This window comes from Caretta caretta, chromosome 12 (genome assembly GCF_965140235.1).
Source record: "Caretta caretta isolate rCarCar2 chromosome 12, rCarCar1.hap1, whole genome shotgun sequence".
Lineage (NCBI taxonomy): Eukaryota > Metazoa > Chordata > Testudines > Cheloniidae > Caretta > Caretta caretta.
In genome coordinates this window covers 9599588-9619452 of record NC_134217.1, presented here as the reverse complement: position 1 = coordinate 9619452, position 19865 = coordinate 9599588, and the positions used below count along the sequence as shown (strand labels likewise).

The 19865-nt window shown below is 44.8% G+C and overlaps 1 protein-coding gene across 1 annotated transcript in view; it reads right to left on the bottom strand.

Moving 5' to 3' along the window:
* HSF4 (heat shock transcription factor 4) overlaps positions 1 to 19865 on the bottom strand; it is a 38017-nt gene that overhangs the window by 15155 nt on the left and 2997 nt on the right. Inside the window, exons 2-8 of the mRNA XM_048870581.2 lie at positions 18723 to 18831; positions 15172 to 15299; positions 14472 to 14596; positions 11928 to 12003; positions 5896 to 5960; positions 1662 to 1761; positions 28 to 152 (exon numbers count right to left, since the gene is read on the bottom strand). Coding sequence (XP_048726538.1) covers positions 28 to 152; positions 1662 to 1761; positions 5896 to 5960; positions 11928 to 12003; positions 14472 to 14596; positions 15172 to 15299; positions 18723 to 18831 — 728 coding nt within the window. The remainder of the gene's footprint in view (positions 1 to 27; positions 153 to 1661; positions 1762 to 5895; positions 5961 to 11927; positions 12004 to 14471; positions 14597 to 15171; positions 15300 to 18722; positions 18832 to 19865) is intronic.

Below are 19865 nucleotides of genomic sequence, written 5' to 3'. Positions count from 1 at the left end.
GTTTACGATCACAATAACGTTCTTTACCTGTTACCCTCTGGAGGAGATTGAAGCGACATGACATTCGGTGATGATGCTTCAGTAACATCCGATATGACTGGCCCTCCAGCAATAGCAGGACTGGTTAAGCATGAGGCAGGTTCTGTAGATGGCTGCAAAAGAAAATACAAAGGATCAGTTTGTGATACACCAAGAAGAATTAAAGAAGTTCGTTATGTCAGTTATACTTTGGCTCAGCAAGCTTGTAACAGAGATTCTGGATCATCTCCACCAAACTCCTTGCATTGCCACACATTGCCTAGTTGAACCCAGCAGCTTGGGACAGAATGGGGCATTCGATCTCCTGGACCATCCCCTGAGGTGGTGCAGCTACACCACTCCTACAGGGGGCGGTAGCTAATTGGCAAAATATAGTCCCTCCTACTGGGCATAGTCCCATTGAATTCAATGGAACTACATCTTTGGTAGTAAGAGTTTACAGGATTGGGCCCTGTGGGCAAATCCCTGCTTCTGTCACTCATGGGAGCAATTCTCTTGCAGTCAATGAGGTAGATGGTGGAACTACTCACACAAGGAAAGTGCACACAGCATCATAATCACCTCAAACCCATCCCCCACCCAGAGGCCTACTACAATATACCTATAAAATAACTATGCCAATTGTAATGGCAGCTCCAGAGGGATTTTAATGTAGGCAGAATGGGATTAGCCACATTTAAATTTTCCAAGACCCCTTAACTTCCCCTTGGTTGAAGGATCCACGAGACCTTTAAATCACCGCAAGCAACCAGGACCTTATCTTTATGTCCCAACAACTCAGCATAACACTTTCCCTCTCCAGTTACGTATAGTCTTTGCTTACAGCACCCAGTGCCTGGGAATTCACCTTGTTTAAACAAATGGCATCTGTTCTGCGGTGGGCAGGGTAACCAAAGCAATCACAGGAGTTATGAGGCTATGGATTATGCAGGGCTGTTGTTCTCTCATCTGGCCAAGAGGCCTCTGTTTCTAGCTGCTCTCTGAACTTCTCCTGGCTTGGAGAGCTAGGAAGAGGGTACGGGCTGCATGTCTATATGCAGGGCCGTTTTAGGTGGGATCTTCATACTCAGAGTCCAGAGGTGGCATTTTGGGACTTGTGCTCCTTAGTCATTTAGGTGGCACCCCAGGTTATTACGGAAAGATTCCAGCTGGGAGGACTCTTACCATAGATGTAGCCCAGAACATAGTCCCCCCAGGCTACCCATGGCCAAAGACCTGGCTAGAATGACACCGGGTTGTGCTCCAGCTGTCTCTCCCTCCCTGATCACATGAGCCTGTGAGTAGTAACCAGGAAATAGCATCCAGAATCTCTCTCCCCTACTCCAGCCAGAGCCTCTTCACACTTTCATCCAGTCAGGCAACAGCAGGAAAGGGCAGCCAGAGAGCAGGATGGGCCCTCTTTCACTGCGGCATAGTGAATATTCAGATAAATAAAATGTAACTTTGCAAATCTCTCTCTCCGCAATGCATTTTTGCCACATTGGGTCACTTTTAAACATTTACTCTCATTTAAAAAAGTTACCTGGGCTAATATTCATGCACAGAAATGTCACCTTTCTCACAACGACACCATGGCAAAAAGAAGGAATGAAGCCAGTGTCCGTGTTTGAAAGCGAACCTACCGACTGAATGAAATAGGAATCATGAAGAGGGTCCACAGACAAATTTCGGCTGAACTTGGACACTTGTGGCACTGAGCTTCCATCATCTAGCATCAGAGGTCTGTAGGGAAGAAGGAGAAAAGATATTTTATCTCAGCCTTGTCTTAACTGTCTGCCACCTAAGTATGAGTGCAAGAAACATCTGAATCAGTGGTTGGCGTCAGCATGAAGCTTCTCAATGTGCGTGTCTTATTTTCTTCTGCTGTCAGGTGGTTTCCTGTCTTGTATCATGGACGGTAAAGTGAAAAGATACAGTGTAATAGCAGCTTTGGATAGATCACCAAGCACACAGGACCTTTCATGTCCATGCAGAGGACACAGGACCTTGGTTTTCCAGGTCTTAACTGAAAGATCCACACAGGGTAAATGACTCATGACTCAGAACTCTATTTATAGCCCACAGAAGACAGAAAATCTGAAACACCCCTACCAAGATTAGAAGTTGCAGTTCCACAGAGGTCTAAGTACAGTACTTCAAACCTGGGGCTTGAACCACCAAACCATCCATCCCATTGATTTTCCTTTGCACAGGCTGCAATATTTATGCTTTTAATAATTCAAATTAAGCGCTGGGAGGGGTTATATGACTAATACTAGAGAAAACCTATTACCTCAGCCATACTATTAAAGGGAAGTTCATTCTTAGTGAAAGCCCTGTCAAGCTACCAGGTTCCAGTGAGACCCAATCATCCAGTGGAGACCTTCCCAATAGCAGCTTTCACCTTCTCACCAGAAGTTTGAAAAGAAAATCTCTTTTCTCCATTTCAACTTTGTGTGAATTTCTGCAATTTGCCTATTTGATCCAGTTGTCTCTTCTACATTCTGTGCTCCGTTTTGCAGTTTCATCCCCATTCTGCCCAGACATGCAACATAACTCAATGCCCAAGTATTTCAATAAACCAAATTTCAGCTCAGTTAGACTGGAGTCTAAATTTTACTGTGTATTACATACACATTTCACCAGAAAGGTGGAAGGCTGATCAGAAATAAGGTATTTATTAATGAGTGGAATAGAGAAAATGAATAGAATACACAGGAATGCAACTTTCCAGATAAACCGCAAGCTTAATTTTGGAGGACTGGGGGTTAATGCCAATTGCTGTTCCCCCATCCTCAGTTAAGCTTCCATTCTATATGATGTACAGTACCTAGGCCCCTGAGTCCTGATGACACTCAGGAATTATTTAAAAAGTGACAAGTGATTATGGATATCTCAATTTTGCAAGGAGTGGGGGAAATGAAATACCTTAACAGGGCTTGATTAGTACAAAGTGCTGAGCCCCCATCATCTGAAAATCAGGTCCCTTTAAGGGGTCTCAAGCTGGGACCTTGAAAACTGAGGCAACTAAAACCACTAGACGCTTTTGAAAAGTTTGGCCATAATTGATCTCTCTTGGGTACTAAGATATAGCCTTCATCACCATAGTACTTGAGCACCTCACACTGATTTAGCCTTACATTACCACTGTGAAATAGGGAAGTATTACCCACATTTTGCAGATGGGGAACTGAGCCACAGAGAAATTAAGTAACTTACTTAAGGCCACACAGGATGTTTGTGGCAGAGCTAGGAACCAAGTCCCTATCGACTACCCTAACAACAAGGCCATCCATCCTTCCTCCCCTAACAGCCTCTGTGCCTTTCTTTAGATTGCAACTGCCATGGGACAGGGAATGTCTTTGTTCTGTCTTATATGGTGTTGACCACATTGTCAGTGCTTAATAATAGTAACAAATAATAAATGAGAAAAAGGCCAATGGGCAGCTGGAAGTCCAAGTGGAGAGATTTCTTAGGTGGAGTCCAGTTGTTTTACTCTGGAAAGAACAATGGGGAATGTTTTGAATTGGCGTACAGGAAACTGACTATTTCAGGAACCCTTAGCATGTTATTTTTTAAAAAGCAGCCAAGCATATTAATCTCCTTGAAAACCAGAACCTGATGCTGAATGGCAGACAGCTGAGCTTGCAAGGGGTTACAAATCCTCCTAACAATGAACTGACCTATAGGTCTAACTTTATAGGTTAGCCCATTCTTTCTGCATCCTCTTTTCATTGAGTTTCCTCCTCATTGCTAACATTTAAAACAAAACAAACAAACAAACAAACAGTAAAACCCAACACTTGCCTGGCTTCTTCCTCTCATTTTCTTGTTTTAAAGAGAAATTGGCTCTAGTTCTCCTAGATCAGCTGCTTGATTAGTCAACTAGAGCTCGGAAACACAGGAGGCCTATAGGGTTATACCCATTACATCTAGCAAAAACAAGTGTGTCTTTATCTTTGTGTATTTCCATGCACCATCTAAACTTCGTAAGTTTTGTAAGTAAAATTATGTTCAAACCAGAGAGGACTACCATCTTCTAGAGGTTATGGTCAGTGCCTGACTTCAATAACACTGCAGCCTCTGTGCTTTGCCTAGGCTTGGTGTAGAATACCAATTAGCTTCCCAGTCCCGAAGAAGAGCTCTGTGCAAGTTCGAAAGCGTCTCTCTCACCAATAGAAGTCGGTCCAATAAAAGACATTACCTCACCCATCTTGTCCCTCTAATATCCTGGAACCAACATGCCTAACACAACTCTGCATACAACATGGAAGCAGGCAGAGAGTGCTTACCTCAGGGCTCAATATGTTAGTACTTCTTAGACAGACTTCATGACCGTACCACTAGCTAACTGCAGCTCGAACCCTTAATCGGCCAGATCCCCCGAGTGGCTGAGCTGCATTGCCAGGACTGTTCTTAAGCCCAGCGGTAGCACTCGGGCAGCGGCTGTCCAAGGCTTATGCCTACATCTGCAATCATTCCTGTGCCTGCCTTGTGCCCAGCTTGCTCGCTCCACCACTGTTCCTGCTTTGTTCTGAGTCCTATGGCTGCCTTGCCCCTGCTCTGCTCCCCACCTTGGTTCTGGACTCTTGGGTCCTGATCCTTGGCTCTGGCTCCTGGATCTTGACTCTGGCTCTGACTACCAGGCTGGTCCATGACACATTCAAAGACAATGTCCTTTTTAACAAGATGCTTTCATTTAAGAACCACAGCAAGCTGCAAAGCAGAGAGCAGAGTCCCTTGCCATGTGCTTGGTATTCTCGTTGCCAGGAGCCAGAAAATATCATTTCCTAGTAACTTCAATTCATCCTAATTCACAGAAGTGCTTCCTCTCGTGTCTGAATGCTGTACTGCAGCTACCATAGATCATAAATAGAGATGAGTTCAAACTGGAAGACAAGATCCACCTACCCATGAACTTGGAGAAGTTTGTGTTTGGGTCTGGATGCAAACTTGACAACTCAGGCCCATCTTACACAGACTTTACATAGAGCCAGAGGGCACAGACCTGCAAGTTACAGAAGCTCTCAACAAGGGGTGAGTTCTCAACTAACACTCATAGCCAAGAATTGATACACCAGCTTCTCCTCTCACTCACTCCCCCGATACAGTGGTGTACCTTAACTGCCTTCGGTGGAGTTATTCCAGATTTATACTGGTTTAAGTTAGAGTGAAATCAGGCCAAGTCTCTTTTCAGCCCATCACTGTGGTATCCAAGCACTTTGAATGAAATTCACCTCTATGCCGAGGGCCAGCACGCGGCCCATTTAAGACCTCAAGATAAAGCCTGAATTTGACCCTTTGCGCAGGGCTGAATTTTACCCTAACAACATATGCTTATTCCCAAGGATCTACTGCAATAATAAAGAGCAAGTCCCACGAGATGTACATGCCATCAGTGACTTCCACACAGCAGTAATTTACCCTTAAGATTATAGTTGTAGAAGCAGCATCGGTAACCTAGGTGCAACCTGAAATATTTTATATGCATCCAAGTTCAGCAACCCTATTTTAATTAACTGATTATTTTAATTAGCTAGGGCCCAATCCTGCTCCCATTGATTTTAATGGGAAAATGTCCATTGGCTTCAAAGGGAGCCAGATCAAGCCGTCAGTTAGTTAGGTTGTCCCTCTTTCAGCTCACTCTGTATTACGAAAAGAAAGGTCAGAGCAAGCTGACGTGGTGGTTCTCTAAAGGCCACTGAATGAGGACTGTCAGCAGGTCTGACTCAGCAGTTCTGCCCCATTCATTTGTTATCGCCATGGTGCCTGAGTCAGGTGACCTCCCACCCCACTCTGAGCTGAGCTGGTGTTTTTAATGAAGTGTGAGCATTATCCGTCCGTGTGCATGTGTGCACGCCACACAAGGGTACGTACAGTTTTCTCTTTATCCCAGCGCCGCTGGGGTTTGATTGGAGCTGGCCGAACAGAAACTGAATCAGCTGTTGGGGAGATCAAAGTCAGGTGTTAATCAGCAGTGGCCCAGCATTCCACACTCCAGAGCACCTTTCTTATCATGTACATTCCCCCATTTCACCGAAACCCCAAAGAAATGGGATCTGCCATGCAGAATATAGAATCATAGAAATGGTGGGCTGGAAGGCTCCCGTGCTGAGGTAGGACCAAGCAGACCATCCCTGACAGGTGTTTGTCAAACCTGTTCTCTAAAAGCTCCAATGACCAGGATTCCCCAGCCTCCCTTGGAAGCCTATCCCAGAACTGAAACTACCCTTAGAGTTAGAAAGTTTTTCCTAGTATGGGGTGGAATATCCGAATCAGAATGTATGAAATGACCGAGCCTGAAAAGGTTTAGGAGCAATCTGCATACTTAAAACTCGTGGGCCTGATTTCCAGGTAGCGTTTCTGTGCGTGGAATTATGCACCTTCTTTGCATGCACGCTGCCAGATGCGCATGAAAAGGACTAGCTCGCTCGCCATGTGCATACACAGTCCCCAACTATCCCCATCATATCTGGTAGTATGCGTGCAAATAAGCACATAATTGCGTGTGCATCAATGCACACAGATCTGCTTGACCAGAATCAATCTCTATATAAGGTAATGGGCTATTTACAGATTAAAAGGCAATACCCTACAGGTGGTCATCCTGGATTGGGGGTCTCAGCCATTTCTGCTGGATTTTTAACCCTATTGAGCTCAGAATCGACATTTCAGGACACTAACCATAATGCAAGAATGCTTTCGTAGTGAGAAATCCTTCATCAGAAGACAGCTGACTCAAGCCTAATGTAACACTTTTACCGTGGGCCAAGTACAAACGGTGTATTAGCATCATGTCTTGCATCCATCGCTTGCTTGTTTCTTGCAGTACAAGAAAGAGAGCAGCGAAAACGCAACTACAGTGTGTGTGGAGCTTCTACCACGCCATCGTGTTAGAATCAGAGTGCGACTCCTCTTTGGTGCAGAGGGAATCACTGTGGGCTTCGCTGTGCCATTTACATGCAGCCCCATGGTGGGGGCTTTGTGGAGCCTCCCCTCCCCTGGGGAAGCTCCAGGAGGAATTCATAGATTTTAAGGCCACTGTGATCATCCAGTCTGACCTCCTCAATAATGCCAACCCTAGAATTTCACCCAATAATTCCCTCAGCCAGACAGATAACTCTGGAAGCAGAACTCATCATGGAGCTGCCAGGCAGACTGGTGAGCAGTCACCTGTACACTCCCTTGTGCAACAGGCCAGTTCTGATGTCCAGCGTGGAGGAGGAATAGCTGGTCGGTGCACCTCAGAAGTCACACTGAGAGACCAGAGACTTCGGCTGTCTCTGCATGTACAAGGGATGGGGAGGCTCTTTGCCTCCTTTCACAGCCTTCTCACTGATGCCGCTGCAAGAGGGCTCAACGTGGGCTTGGAGTCTTTGACATCTATGGAAAAACGTGACCTTCCCATCTCCTGGACTGTGCATAAAACGTAATGTGAACCCCTCGACAGAAAAGCTGATGCCGTTTTTAATGGAGAAGTTCGAGAAGGACAAGCACAGTGCCTCAGTGCAGCGACTGCCGTTAGAAACCATACAGTTCTGCCTATCCATGGAGATAACATTGCTGTAGTAGCTGTGATATTCCTGTTCTTCGCATTGACTTCAGCAGGGGCAGGCTCAAGGATCTTATGCTTAGGACTAGGCAGTGCAACCTTTTCTCCCCTTGGTGAGTCCCGCCTCACTCACTGACCGCAGTGGTGCTACTTGTGTGTGTAAGCACTCACCGATGGGAGGGAGGGTTGCACAATCTAGGGCATGTACAGGCTTTGTGATGATTTTACTGTGACTTGCACAAAGAGCTAGGGAGAAATCTGGGCAAGCCCAAAAGTCTGTAGTTGACACCCATAGTCCAAGGTATTAATGATGAGGACTATCTCCATACAAAATGGAAATATAAATGATCCATCTTCCTCCCATTAAGAAAAGGAGTACTTGTGGCACCTTAGAGACTAACCAATTTATTTGAGCATGAGCTTTCGTGAGCCACAGCTCACTTCATCAGATGTGTACCGTGGAAACTGCAGCAGACTTTATATACACACAGAGAATATGAAACAATACCTCCTCCCACCCCACTGTCCTGCTGGTAATAGCTTATCTAAAGTGATCAACAGGTGGGCCATTTCCAGCACAAATCCAGGTTTTCTCACCCTCCACCCCCCCACACAAATTCACTCTCCTGCTGGTGCTAGCCCATCCAAAGTGACAACTCTTTACATAATCAAGTCGGGCTATTTCCTGCATAGATCCAGGTTTTCTCACTTCCCCCCCACCCCCATACACACACAAACTCACTCTCCTGCTGGTAATCTAAACTGACCACTCTCCAAGTTTAAATCCAAGTTAAACCAGAATATCGGGGGGGGGGGGGGGGTAGGAAAAAACAAGAGGAAACAGGCTACCTTGCATAATGACTTAGCCACTCCCAGGCTCTATTTAAGCCTAAATTAATGGTATCCAATTTGCAAATGAATTCCAATTCAGCAGTTTCTCGCTGGAGTCTGGATTTGAAGTTTTTTTGTTTTAAGATAGCGACCTTCATGTCTGTGATTGCGTGACCAGAGAGATTGAAGTGTTCTCCGACTGGTTTATGAATGTTAGAATTCTTGACATCTGATTTGTGTCCATTTATTCTTTTACGTAGAGACACTAAACTTTCTAAACTACTACATGCTACAAGGGGCCACAGCAATGGTTCCCTCACCCCACCTAGCAATATTGTTAACCTATCCAACTATACTCTCAGCCCAGCAGAAGCAGCTGTTCTATCTCGGGGCCTCTCCTTCTGCCCCTCCACCCCCACGAACATGATACAGTTCTGTGGTGACCTAGAATCCTATTTTCGACGTCTCCGTCTCAAGGAATATTTCCAAAATACCTCTGAACAACATACTAATCCACAGAGGTCTCCCTGCCAACACTACAGAAAGAGGGATTCTAGATGGACTCCTCCTGAAGGTCGAAACAGCAGACTGGACTTCTACATAGAGTGCTTCCGCCGACGTGCACGGGCTGAAATTGTGGAAAAGCAGCATCACTTGCCCCATAACCTCAGCCATGCGGAACGCAATGCCATCCACAGCCTCAGAAACAACTCTGACATCATAATCAAAAAGGCTGACAAAGGAGGTGCTGTTGTCATCATGAATAGGTCGGAATATGAACAAGAGGCTGCTCGGCAGCTCTCCAACACGAGTTTCTACAAGCCATTACCCTATGATCCCACTGAGAGTTACCAAAAGCAACTACAGCATTTGCTCAAGAAACTTCCTGAAAAAGCACAAGATCAAATCCGCACAGACACACCCCTGGAACCCCGACCTGGGATCTTCTATCTACTACCCAAGATCCATAAACCTGGAAATCCTGGGCGCCCCATCATCTCAGGCATTGGCACCCTGACAGCAGGATTGTCTGGCTATGTAGACTCCCTCCTCAGGCCCTACGCTACCAGCACTCCCAGCTACCTTCGAGACACCACTGACTTCCTGAGGAAACTTCAATCCATCGGTGATCTTCCTGATAACACCATCCTGGCCACTATGGATGTAGAAGCCCTCTACACCAACATTCCACACAAAGATGGACTACAGGCCGTCAGGAACACTATCCCCGATAATGTCACGGCTAACCTGGTGGCTGAACTTTGTGACTTTGTCCTTACCCATAACTATTTCACATTTGGGGACAATGTATACCTTCAGATCAGCGGCACTGCTATGGGTACCCGCATGGCCCCACAGTATGCCAACATTTTTATGGCTGATTTAGAACAACGCTTCCTCAGCTCTCGTCCCCTAAAGCCCCTACTCTACTTGCGCTATATTGATGACATCTTCATCATCTGGACCCATGGAAAAGAAGCCCTTGAGGAATTCCACCATGATTTCAACAATTTCCATCCCACCACCAACCTCAGCCTGGTCCAGTCCACACAAGAGATCCACTTCCTGGACACTACAGTGCTAATAAACAATGGCCACATAAACACCACCCTATACCGGAAACCTACTGACCGCTATTCCTACCTGCATGCCTCCAGCTTTCACCCTGACCACACCACACGATCCATCGTCTACAGCCAAGCTCTGCGATACAACCGCATTTGCTCTAACCCCTCAGACAGAGACAAACACCTACAAGATCTCTGTCAAGCTTTCTTACAACTACAATACCCACCTGCAGAAGTAAAGAAACAGATTGATAGAGCCAGAAGAGTTCCCAGAAGTTACCTACTACAGGACAGGCCTAACAAAGAAAATAACAGAACGCCACTAGCGGTCACCTTCAGCCCCCAAATAAAACCCCTCCAACGCATTATTAAGGATCTACAACCTATCCTAAAGGATGACCCAACACTCTCACAAGTCTTGGGAGACAGGCCAGTCCTTGCCTACAGACAGCCCCGCAACCTGAAGCAAATACTCACCAACAACCACATACCACACAACAGAACCACTAACCCAGGAACTTATCCTTGCAACAAAGCCCGTTGCCAATTGTGCCCACATATCTATTCAGGGGACACCATCACAGGGCCTAATAACATCAGCCACACTATCAGAGGCTCGTTCACCTGCACATCCACCAATGTGATATATGCCATCATGTGCCAGCAATGCCCCTCTGCCATGTACATTGGTCAAACTGGACAGTCTCTACGTAAAAGAATAAATGGACACAAATCAGATGTCAAGAATTCTAACATTCATAAACCAGTCGGAGAACACTTCAATCTCTCTGGTCACGCAATCACAGACATGAAGGTCGCTATCTTAAAACAAAAAAACTTCAAATCCAGACTCCAGCGAGAAACTGCTGAATTGGAATTCATTTGCAAATTGGATACCATTAATTTAGGCTTAAATAGAGCCTGGGAGTGGCTAAGTCATTATGCAAGGTAGCCTGTTTCCTCTTGTTTTTTCCTACCCCCCCCCCCCCCCCCCCAGATATTCTGGTTTAACTTGGATTTAAACTTGGAGAGTGGTCAGTTTAGATTACCAGCAGGAGAGTGAGTTTGTGTGTGTATGGGGGTGGGGGGGGAAGTGAGAAAACCTGGATCTATGCAGGAAATAGCCCGACTTGATTATGTAAAGAGTTGTCACTTTGGATGGGCTAGCACCAGCAGGAGAGTGAATTTGTGTGGGGGGGTGGAGGGTGAGAAAACCTGGATTTGTGCTGGAAATGGCCCACCTGTTGATCACTTTAGATAAGCTATTACCAGCAGGACAGTGCGGTGGGAGGAGGTATTGTTTCATATTCTCTGTGTGTATATAAAGTCTGCTGCAGTTTCCACGGTACACATCTGATGAAGTGAGCTGTGGCTCATGAAAGCTCATGCTCAAATAAATTGGTTAGTCTCTAAGGTGCCACAAGTACTCCTTTTCTTTTTGCGAATACAGACTAACACGGCTGTTCCTCTGAAACCTTCCTCCCATTGAAACCAGTGAGCGCTTTGCCCCTGATTTCAGTGTAAGCAGGATCCGGCTCAAAGTGCCCGTGACTCCCCTACATATATTGCGTCCTAAAGTCACTGTGATCACTAAGGAGCAATACAAATTCATCTGCTTAAGGATTTTACTCTTCTTTGTACATGGGCACAGAACTAGATGCTGAGTCTGAGCTTCCCCAATGCCATCCCGGGGCTGCACGGCTGTAAAACCAGATATAGCCAAAGGTGATACAATTCTTTGCCTCTCAGGCAGAGCTCCTATTAGCACTCAGGGGAGCCATGTGCAATGCAATTAGGAAAGAGGGAAAATACATACACGACAATGATAGAGGCTGAACAAAATATAACGTAGGCTCTGGACAGGAATAGGGAGACTTAACTACATCTATCTGATAGTCTGCATAACACAGTTCAATACAACTTTACAGTTATCTGAGCCGAGCTAGTCTGATCACTACCTTGTTGATCACTTTCTGTTGCTGAGAATGATTCTGCCTGAGAGATACAACTTCCCGCCACAGGACTTCATTCTGTCTGAAAGGAAAACAGAAACATCCCCTGAACACACAGACATCCCCACACACAGGCGTTGCGTTTGCTGCCGTGGCCGACTGCGTGTGACTTTTATCTTTTCTTAAAACCCCAGATGCTGGAGACATGATTATCTGAGCGTCTCAACCTTCATATTATATATATTTAAAACAAGTAGTTGGCCTTCATGGTTGCAGAGAAACCTTGAAAATACAACCCCCAAAAGGTTCAACAAACGTAAGGCAAATAAAAAGAATATAAAATCTTTGTGATTTCTGACTGGTTTGGGTTGGCAATACTATACTTCTTTCCACTTCAACTGAAATGGCACTTCTGTAAATTCAATCCCTCCCAACCCCAATGAGATATTATTATTAAAGGGTCATATTTCAAAGGAGCCTCTAAAATTGTGTCTGCAAATCAAATTGTCCACATACACACATAGCTTGTATGCAAACACAGGTTTTATGTGAGCCGTTTTATAGGCTCTCTCAAAAATTTGGCCTCAAAGGTCTTCTTTTTAACACTAAGAACTATGTGAATACAGCACGGAGGCTCCATCCTCAGCTGATGTTTCTGTACCTTCATTGTGCAGCGGTCTCAGAACAGCCATCGTTCTCAGTGCCTTAGAACTTGGCACAAGATAAATTATAGACAGAGCTGGTTGAGTAATTCATTGGGAAAAAATACCCAGTGAATACAGCTCTATTATTTGCCCACCACTCATTTGTGACTGTATCCTGATACCATTATTTATAGGCATTTGTGGAACAGTTTGGATGTACAATTTTTCAGCCTGTGGGCTGTGTGCAATCCATTCATGTTGACTGTTCACTTCTCATTATTTGTGGTATGTGATTTTAATTCATTTAATGCAATTTTTAAATTCCTTTTATAAATTCAAAATGGAAAGGAAGACCAAAACCCAATACTTCATTGGACATAAAACAAATGTTTATAGCACAGAAGGGATTCATTTTAAAGATCACTTCATTGGATATACAGAATGGAACATATAGTAAGAAGATATATATATATATATACATACAGAGAAGGTGGAAGTTGCCATACAAACTGTAAGAGGCTAATTAATTAAGATGAGCTATTATCAGCAGGAGAAAACCTACTGACTGCTATACTTACCTACATGCCTCCAGCTTCCATCCAGGACACACCACACAATCCATTGTCTACAGCCAAGCTCTAAGATACAACCGCATTTGCTCCAATCCCTCAGACAGAGACAAACACCTACAAGATCTCTATCAAGCATAAAACTACAATACCCACCTGCTGAAGTGAAAAAACAGATTGACAGAGCCAGAAGAGTACCCAGAAGTCACGTACAGGACAGGCCCAACAAAGAAAACAACGGAATGCCACTAGCTGTCACCTTCAGCTCCCAACTAAAACCTCTCCAGCGCATCATCAAAGATTTACAACCTATCCTGAAAAATGATCCCTCACTCTCACAGATCTTGGGAGACAGACCAGTCCTCACTTACAGACAACCCCCCAACCTGAAGCAAATACTCTCCAGCAACCACATACCACACAACAAAAACACTAACCCAAGAACCTATCCTTGCAACAAAGCCCGATGCCAACTCTGTCCACATATTTATTCAAGTGACACCATCATAGGACCTAATCACATTAGCCATGCCATCAGGGGTTCATTCACTTGCACATCTACCAATGTGATATATGCCATCGTGTGCCAGCAATGCCCCTCTGCCATGTACATTGGCCAAACTGGACAGTCTCTACGCAAAAGAATAAATGGACACAAATCTGACATCAGGAATCATAACATTCAAAAACTGGTAGGAGAACACTTCAACCTCTCTGGCCATTCAGTAAAAGATTTAAGGGTGGCAATTTTGCAACAGAAAAGCTTCAAAAACAGACTCCAACGAGAAACTGCTGCGCTTGATACAAACTAGATACCATTAACTTGGGTTTGAATAGAGACTGGGAGTGGCTGGCTCATTACACATATTGAATCTATTTCCCTAAGTATCCTCACACCTTCTTGTCAACTGTTTAAATGGGCCATCTTGATTATCACTACAAAAGTTTTTTTTCTCCTGCTGATAATAGCTCATCTTAACTAATTAGCCTCTTACAGTTTGTATGGCAACTTCCACGTTCTCTGTACGTATGTGTATATATATATATATCTCTTCTTACTATATGTTCCATTCTATGCATCCAATGAAGCGGGCTGTAGCCCACGAAAGCTTATGCTCTAATAAATTTGTTAGTCTCTAAGGTGGCACAAGTACTCCTGTTCTTTTTGTGGATACAGACTAACACGGCTGCTACTCTGAAACCAGTCATTTTAAAGATCGTATTGGATGTGCAGGATATAATTCCCAGAGATCCATAGGTCTTACAAATACTCCCCAGGGTTTGCAACTATGTCATGAAGCAGACACGTAGGAGCAATGTGCATGTGATCAACTCACTGCTTCATGTCCTGCATTTGACACTCCATGTTCTCCTGCTGACTTCTCAGAATCTGGACTTCGTAGAGCAACCTGCTGAGATCCTCCTGGCGCATCTTCGTTTCCTCACTTTTCACAACAGATACCTGAGAAGAGCACATCGGGCACAATTTACTACTGCAAGATGTTATGCACAGGGATAAGAGTTTTGCAATGGTTTCTAAGCAGGAGTATCAGCTACAGCCTGGGCTATTAAGTGATGACATATTGGAACAGGAGACACAGTTTTAAGAGTCTGGGGTGGCCTCAAAGAGACATAGCTAGGGGCATTGGAAAGTAAATAGAGGCTGAAGAGCATGAAAAATACTTTAATAGTGAGGTCTATGAGGCTGGGGACTAGCATCCTAGTAGCTGTGGTAGAAGACCCATCACTGGAGTTATTTAATACTGAACTGGACAAAAAAGTACTTTTTTTAATACTGAACTGGACAAAAAAGTACAAAAAAGGATCAATACAGCACTAGCACAAAGGAGCTGAACTAGATGATCTACCCCGGCCTTCTACACCCCTAACGTCAGCAATTCTAGGAAGTGAGGTTAGCTAATGGTGCAAGCTTTCTAGCAGCCTTCCATCACCCTGCCCATTCCTCTAATGGCACCATTAGACCCCACGCACATCAGCGCCCCAGGAGAGGAGGTGCAGCTGTCACTCAATTCCCACCTTCCTTTTGATGTGTTCCAAGAGGTGTTCGTGGCCTTGTAGGAAATAAAGATGCTGGAACTCAGTATCATCACGTTCAGGCTTGACAAGGCCACCCTGCTCTATATTTACGACTTTCCTGAAGCCATCTAAATGTAAACAGAACTGGTGAGAACCATGTAGAGCATATAGATTGGGAAGAACAAAGAATCCCAATGTTTGAATTAGACTTTCCCACACTTACCCACTGATTTTCAAGTGTAGTTTCCTTTTCCCTGCTCCCAATTTCTGCCTGAGTGTTGTCCTAGATATTGTAAATATGCTGCAAGGAGCAAACCCTTCACTGGTTAGCTCACATGGTCCTTAACATGCCAGTCACAGAGATGGGCCTGAAACACTAATTTGTTTGGACAAATATGCCTCAAACCCCAAAGAGGAGGCACCTGATGCTGAGATGGTAGTACAGCCTCTACAATCAATTCAACCCGGCACCTCTCTGCTGAATGGGGCTGCTAATTAGTGCCAGTTGTAATGATGGTGGCCCTTGTTTGTTACCAACTTGCCCATTAGCACTCATTCCACATGGACTACTGAATGGATCTTGGATAGAAACAATTTTTTAACCTAGGCTGAGTTTAAACTGCTGGCCTGCAGTCGAAAGGGCCATTTCTAATCCTCATGCGAACTTCCGCAGCCCACCTTCACTTTGAAAAGCTTGTGTGAAAAATAAAAATGTAATTAAGGCTGGAGTTCATCACCAGACAGAGGGCCAGCACAAGGGCAAAGCACCTCTTACATTCTATTTAAGACCTCAAAATAGGACATACAAGTGCATAGGTGTTGTGCTGGCCTCTGCACTGGGGGGAATTTCACCACCTAAATCCAGCACCTACTAGTGGGATATTTTGTTACCCAAAAAACACTCACGACACAGATCACGTGTTCTGTAGTTGCTTGAGGATTTTTAGGAATGGGACAGGTGAAATGCTGTGGAACTTCAACCGGTGCTTTAAAATATTAATACCTTTCCGATGCATTAAAAACAAAGACAGCAAGACAGATAGTGTTGCCCCTAGCAGCTAGATTCATAGACACTAAGGTCAGAAGGGACCATTCTGATCATCTAGTCCGACCTCCTCCACAACGCAGGCCACAGAATCTCACCCACCCACTCCTGCAAAAAACCTCACGCCTATATCTGTGCTATTGAAGTAGTTTAAAGACTTCAAGGAGCAGAGAATCCTCCAGCCAGTGACCCGTGCCCCATGCTACAGAGGAAGGCGAAAAACCTCCAGGGCCTCTTCCAATCTGCCCTGGAGGAAAATTCCTTCCCGACCCCAAATATGGCGATCAGCTAAACCCTGAGCATATGGGCAAGATTCATCAGCCAGATAGCTAGTCACTGCTTGGGGCCCTGTGGGTGTTCCAGCTGGAAGATGAAATTGGAGGTAAGCAGGTATTTCTTTGGTGCAGTTTTGTTTATTACACAGAATTTGCAAAGCCCCGTGTCTCTGAATGCAGCAGGAATCAAATGGCAGGAAACAACTTCTTTTACTCACAGTACCAAGAGCACCCTTTTCAGTCTGCACCCCAGACCTATAAACCTCTCTCAAGGTTTCTTTCAGGGTCAGCTCTCAGCTGGTCCTTCTGGACCTCTCTCTCTCTCTCTCTCTCTCTCTCTCAATCTCTGTCTTTTTTGTTGGTTCTCAGTTTCTTTGTTTTCTGCCTTCCCTCACTTCCCCCTCCCCCTGCCATATACCCAGAGGTGAAAGTAAGCTGGTACGCCTCAGTACAGCATACTGGCAAGAGCCAGTGTGCCGTACCAGGGTGGATCGACTTCCCAAGTCGCAATTTAAAGGGCCTGCGGCTCCCAGCCGCGGCTGGAGCCCCCGGCCCTTTAAATTACTGCCAGAGCCCTGCTGCCGGAGCCCTGGGGTAGTGGCGGCGGGGCTCTGGGGATGATTTAAAGGGCCCAGGGCTCCGGCCGCCGCTACCACCCAGGGCCCTTTAAACCGCTGCCAGAGCCCCCGGCTGCCGCTGTTACCCCGGAGAGGGGAAAGGAGGCACTTGCCGGTACACGGTGGGCCGGGGCTGGCTCTGACCTCCCCCAGCCCCGCTGAGCCCTGGCACCTCTACGCCTGGCAGTTCATAGCCCTGGCGCCTCTGGGCTTGCTGCATCAGTTATGCAAGTAAAAAAGTTGCCTGAGCCCTGGCACCTAATTGCCTGAGCCCCAGTACCTCTTTCATTGCAAATTAAGCACTGCACTTACCCTTCCCCAAAATGATATTCAGCAAAGCTCCTGGACAGTTGATGCACTCCTTTTGACTTAGGTCGGGCTTATGCTTACAATTGTGTTAACTATAGGGTGAGTTCACACTAGAGTGTCTCAATCCCATGACAAGGTGTCACCCAGCTGATAACAATAGTTTACCTGCCATAGTGAAAAATACCCAATAAATTTTCAAATCTGTTTTCCTTTTTCCCCCATGAAGCTGTTCTTCATAGTTTTGGCAGGCCTGGAAGTAACAAAATACTAGGAAGGGCTAGACCAGTTCTTACAAAATCTCCACTCTGATTTTTTGACCACAGAGATTTAGTAGGAGATTTTCAAAGGTAAAAATCAGGTAGGTGCCATTGACTTTCAGCAAGAGTTTGGCACCTCGCTGCCCTTTGTGCCTCTGAAAATCTTTCCCTTGGATGCTTGTGTTCACTTATCTAAACCACTTATCTAAACCATACCTGGGACTCTTTGATATTGGCCTGAACTATAAGCTGTGCCATAATATACTATATAACATAGGGAAAAGTGTATTAAGTGACCAGTCAAGGGGCAAATAAAAACTGGTTTTCTAACAAAAATGACCTCCTACTAATGACGGAGGAGAATTGTCCTCAGTACAACCAAACCCTGGGCACGGGTGAAGATCATGCTTTTAAGATTCTGCTACAGGGCAAGAACGTCCAATAGGGTTTCCGAAAATTCTAATGTAACATGTTATATAAAGCAAATGACAAATGATGTGTCATCAGACTGAATATAAGCCGAAAACTTAGGAACGGAAACTTCGTTAATTTACAACATATAATTTAAAGTAACCTGTGTACTCTAATATAAATACACCACAAGGAAATCTCACCCCTGCGTTCTGATAACAAGCCTTTCTCATGACCTATGAATTCATCAGAAGCCTTTAATCAATCTGCAGCCTTCTATAACAATTCTTTATCTATGGGGCACAGCCTTCTGTCTTTACAAGGGAAGGCCTTCATTTAGACACATAATTCAGGCCACACACAGTTGGCACTCTCTCATTTATATTATTGTACATTAGTTGTTTCAGAAATGCTAAAACTTAATATGAAGGGTAAGGCAAAATTATTTAAGAAAAAGAATTTAATCCATTTCAGTTTTCTTGTGTCCTTCACTTTGAGCCTGTGTGGAAAACGGAGTCATACCTGGGTCTTGGCTCTTATACTTAAATGTATCTATTATTCTTATGCTTATTTTATTCCCTTCTTTCCCAGATGATGTCTCCATTACAGTGCACTCAGGCATTGGAGTTTTACTTACACATGTTCAGCTGCCGGACGAAGCTGGCCATGTTGTTGTGTTTGAAATATTTAGGCAGCACCTCCTTGGCAAACTGACCTTGATCAAAAACGTGGAAGCTGGTGCCATTCTGCAGAGAAGATACGAAGAAAAGAAAAAATTCACACGGTAATTCTGGAATCCCCAGAGGCATGTGCGAGCCAATGAAATGGGAGGTGGCCAGATGGAGTTAATTAGTTAGAGACATGACTGTCAAGGTGTAATAAGGTGATAAGATACAATGGGGTTGAGATGCAATGGTGGCGAGTATGGGGTAGTAGTGTGATCCAGTGGATAGGATACCGAACTCAGGAAACCTGGGCTCTATTCTGGGCTCTGCCACTGGCTTGCAGGGTGACCTCGGGCAAGTCACTTCCCTGTTCTATATCTCAGTTTCCCCAACTGCAAAATGGAGATATGATATGGACTTCCTTTCTAAGGTGCCTTGAGATGGACTGAGGAAAACTTATATATTATTATTGCATGGTAGTTATACCTAGACAGATTGCTTCCATAGGACTTCGACTTCAAGGCTTCCTTTCTGTGCAGACATGAGTATGGCAAAGCCATGCATGCTGGGACACAAAGCTGAGTGTATGTGCCAACCAACAAGAAGGTGGAGGAAGTAACCAGGGTGACAGCCATTTTAGACTTCATTCTGATTCACAGAGGAACTGGTTGCAAATCAGAAGGTTGAAGACAGCTTGGGGGGGTGAAAGTGATCATGAAATGACAAATGTCATGATTTTTAGGAAAGGAACAGCAGAATAGGAACAGTAGATTTCCAAAAGGCAGATTTAAACAAAGTCAGAGAACTGGTAGGTAAGGTCCCCTGGGAAAAAAATCTAATGGAAAAAAGGAATTCAGGAGAGCTGGGAGTTTTTCAAAGAGACAATATTAAAGGTGCAACAGCAAACTATCCCATGCAAAGGAAAGATAGGAAGAATAGTAAGAGGCCAACATGGCTTCATCATTAAAGAATATTTAGGTAAATTGGATATATGCAAGTCAGCAGGGCCTGATGAAATTCATCCTAGGGCATTGAAGGGACTAGCTGAACAGATCTCAGAACCATTAGAGATTATCTTCAAGAACTCATGGAGGATTGGTGAGGTGTAAGAGGAC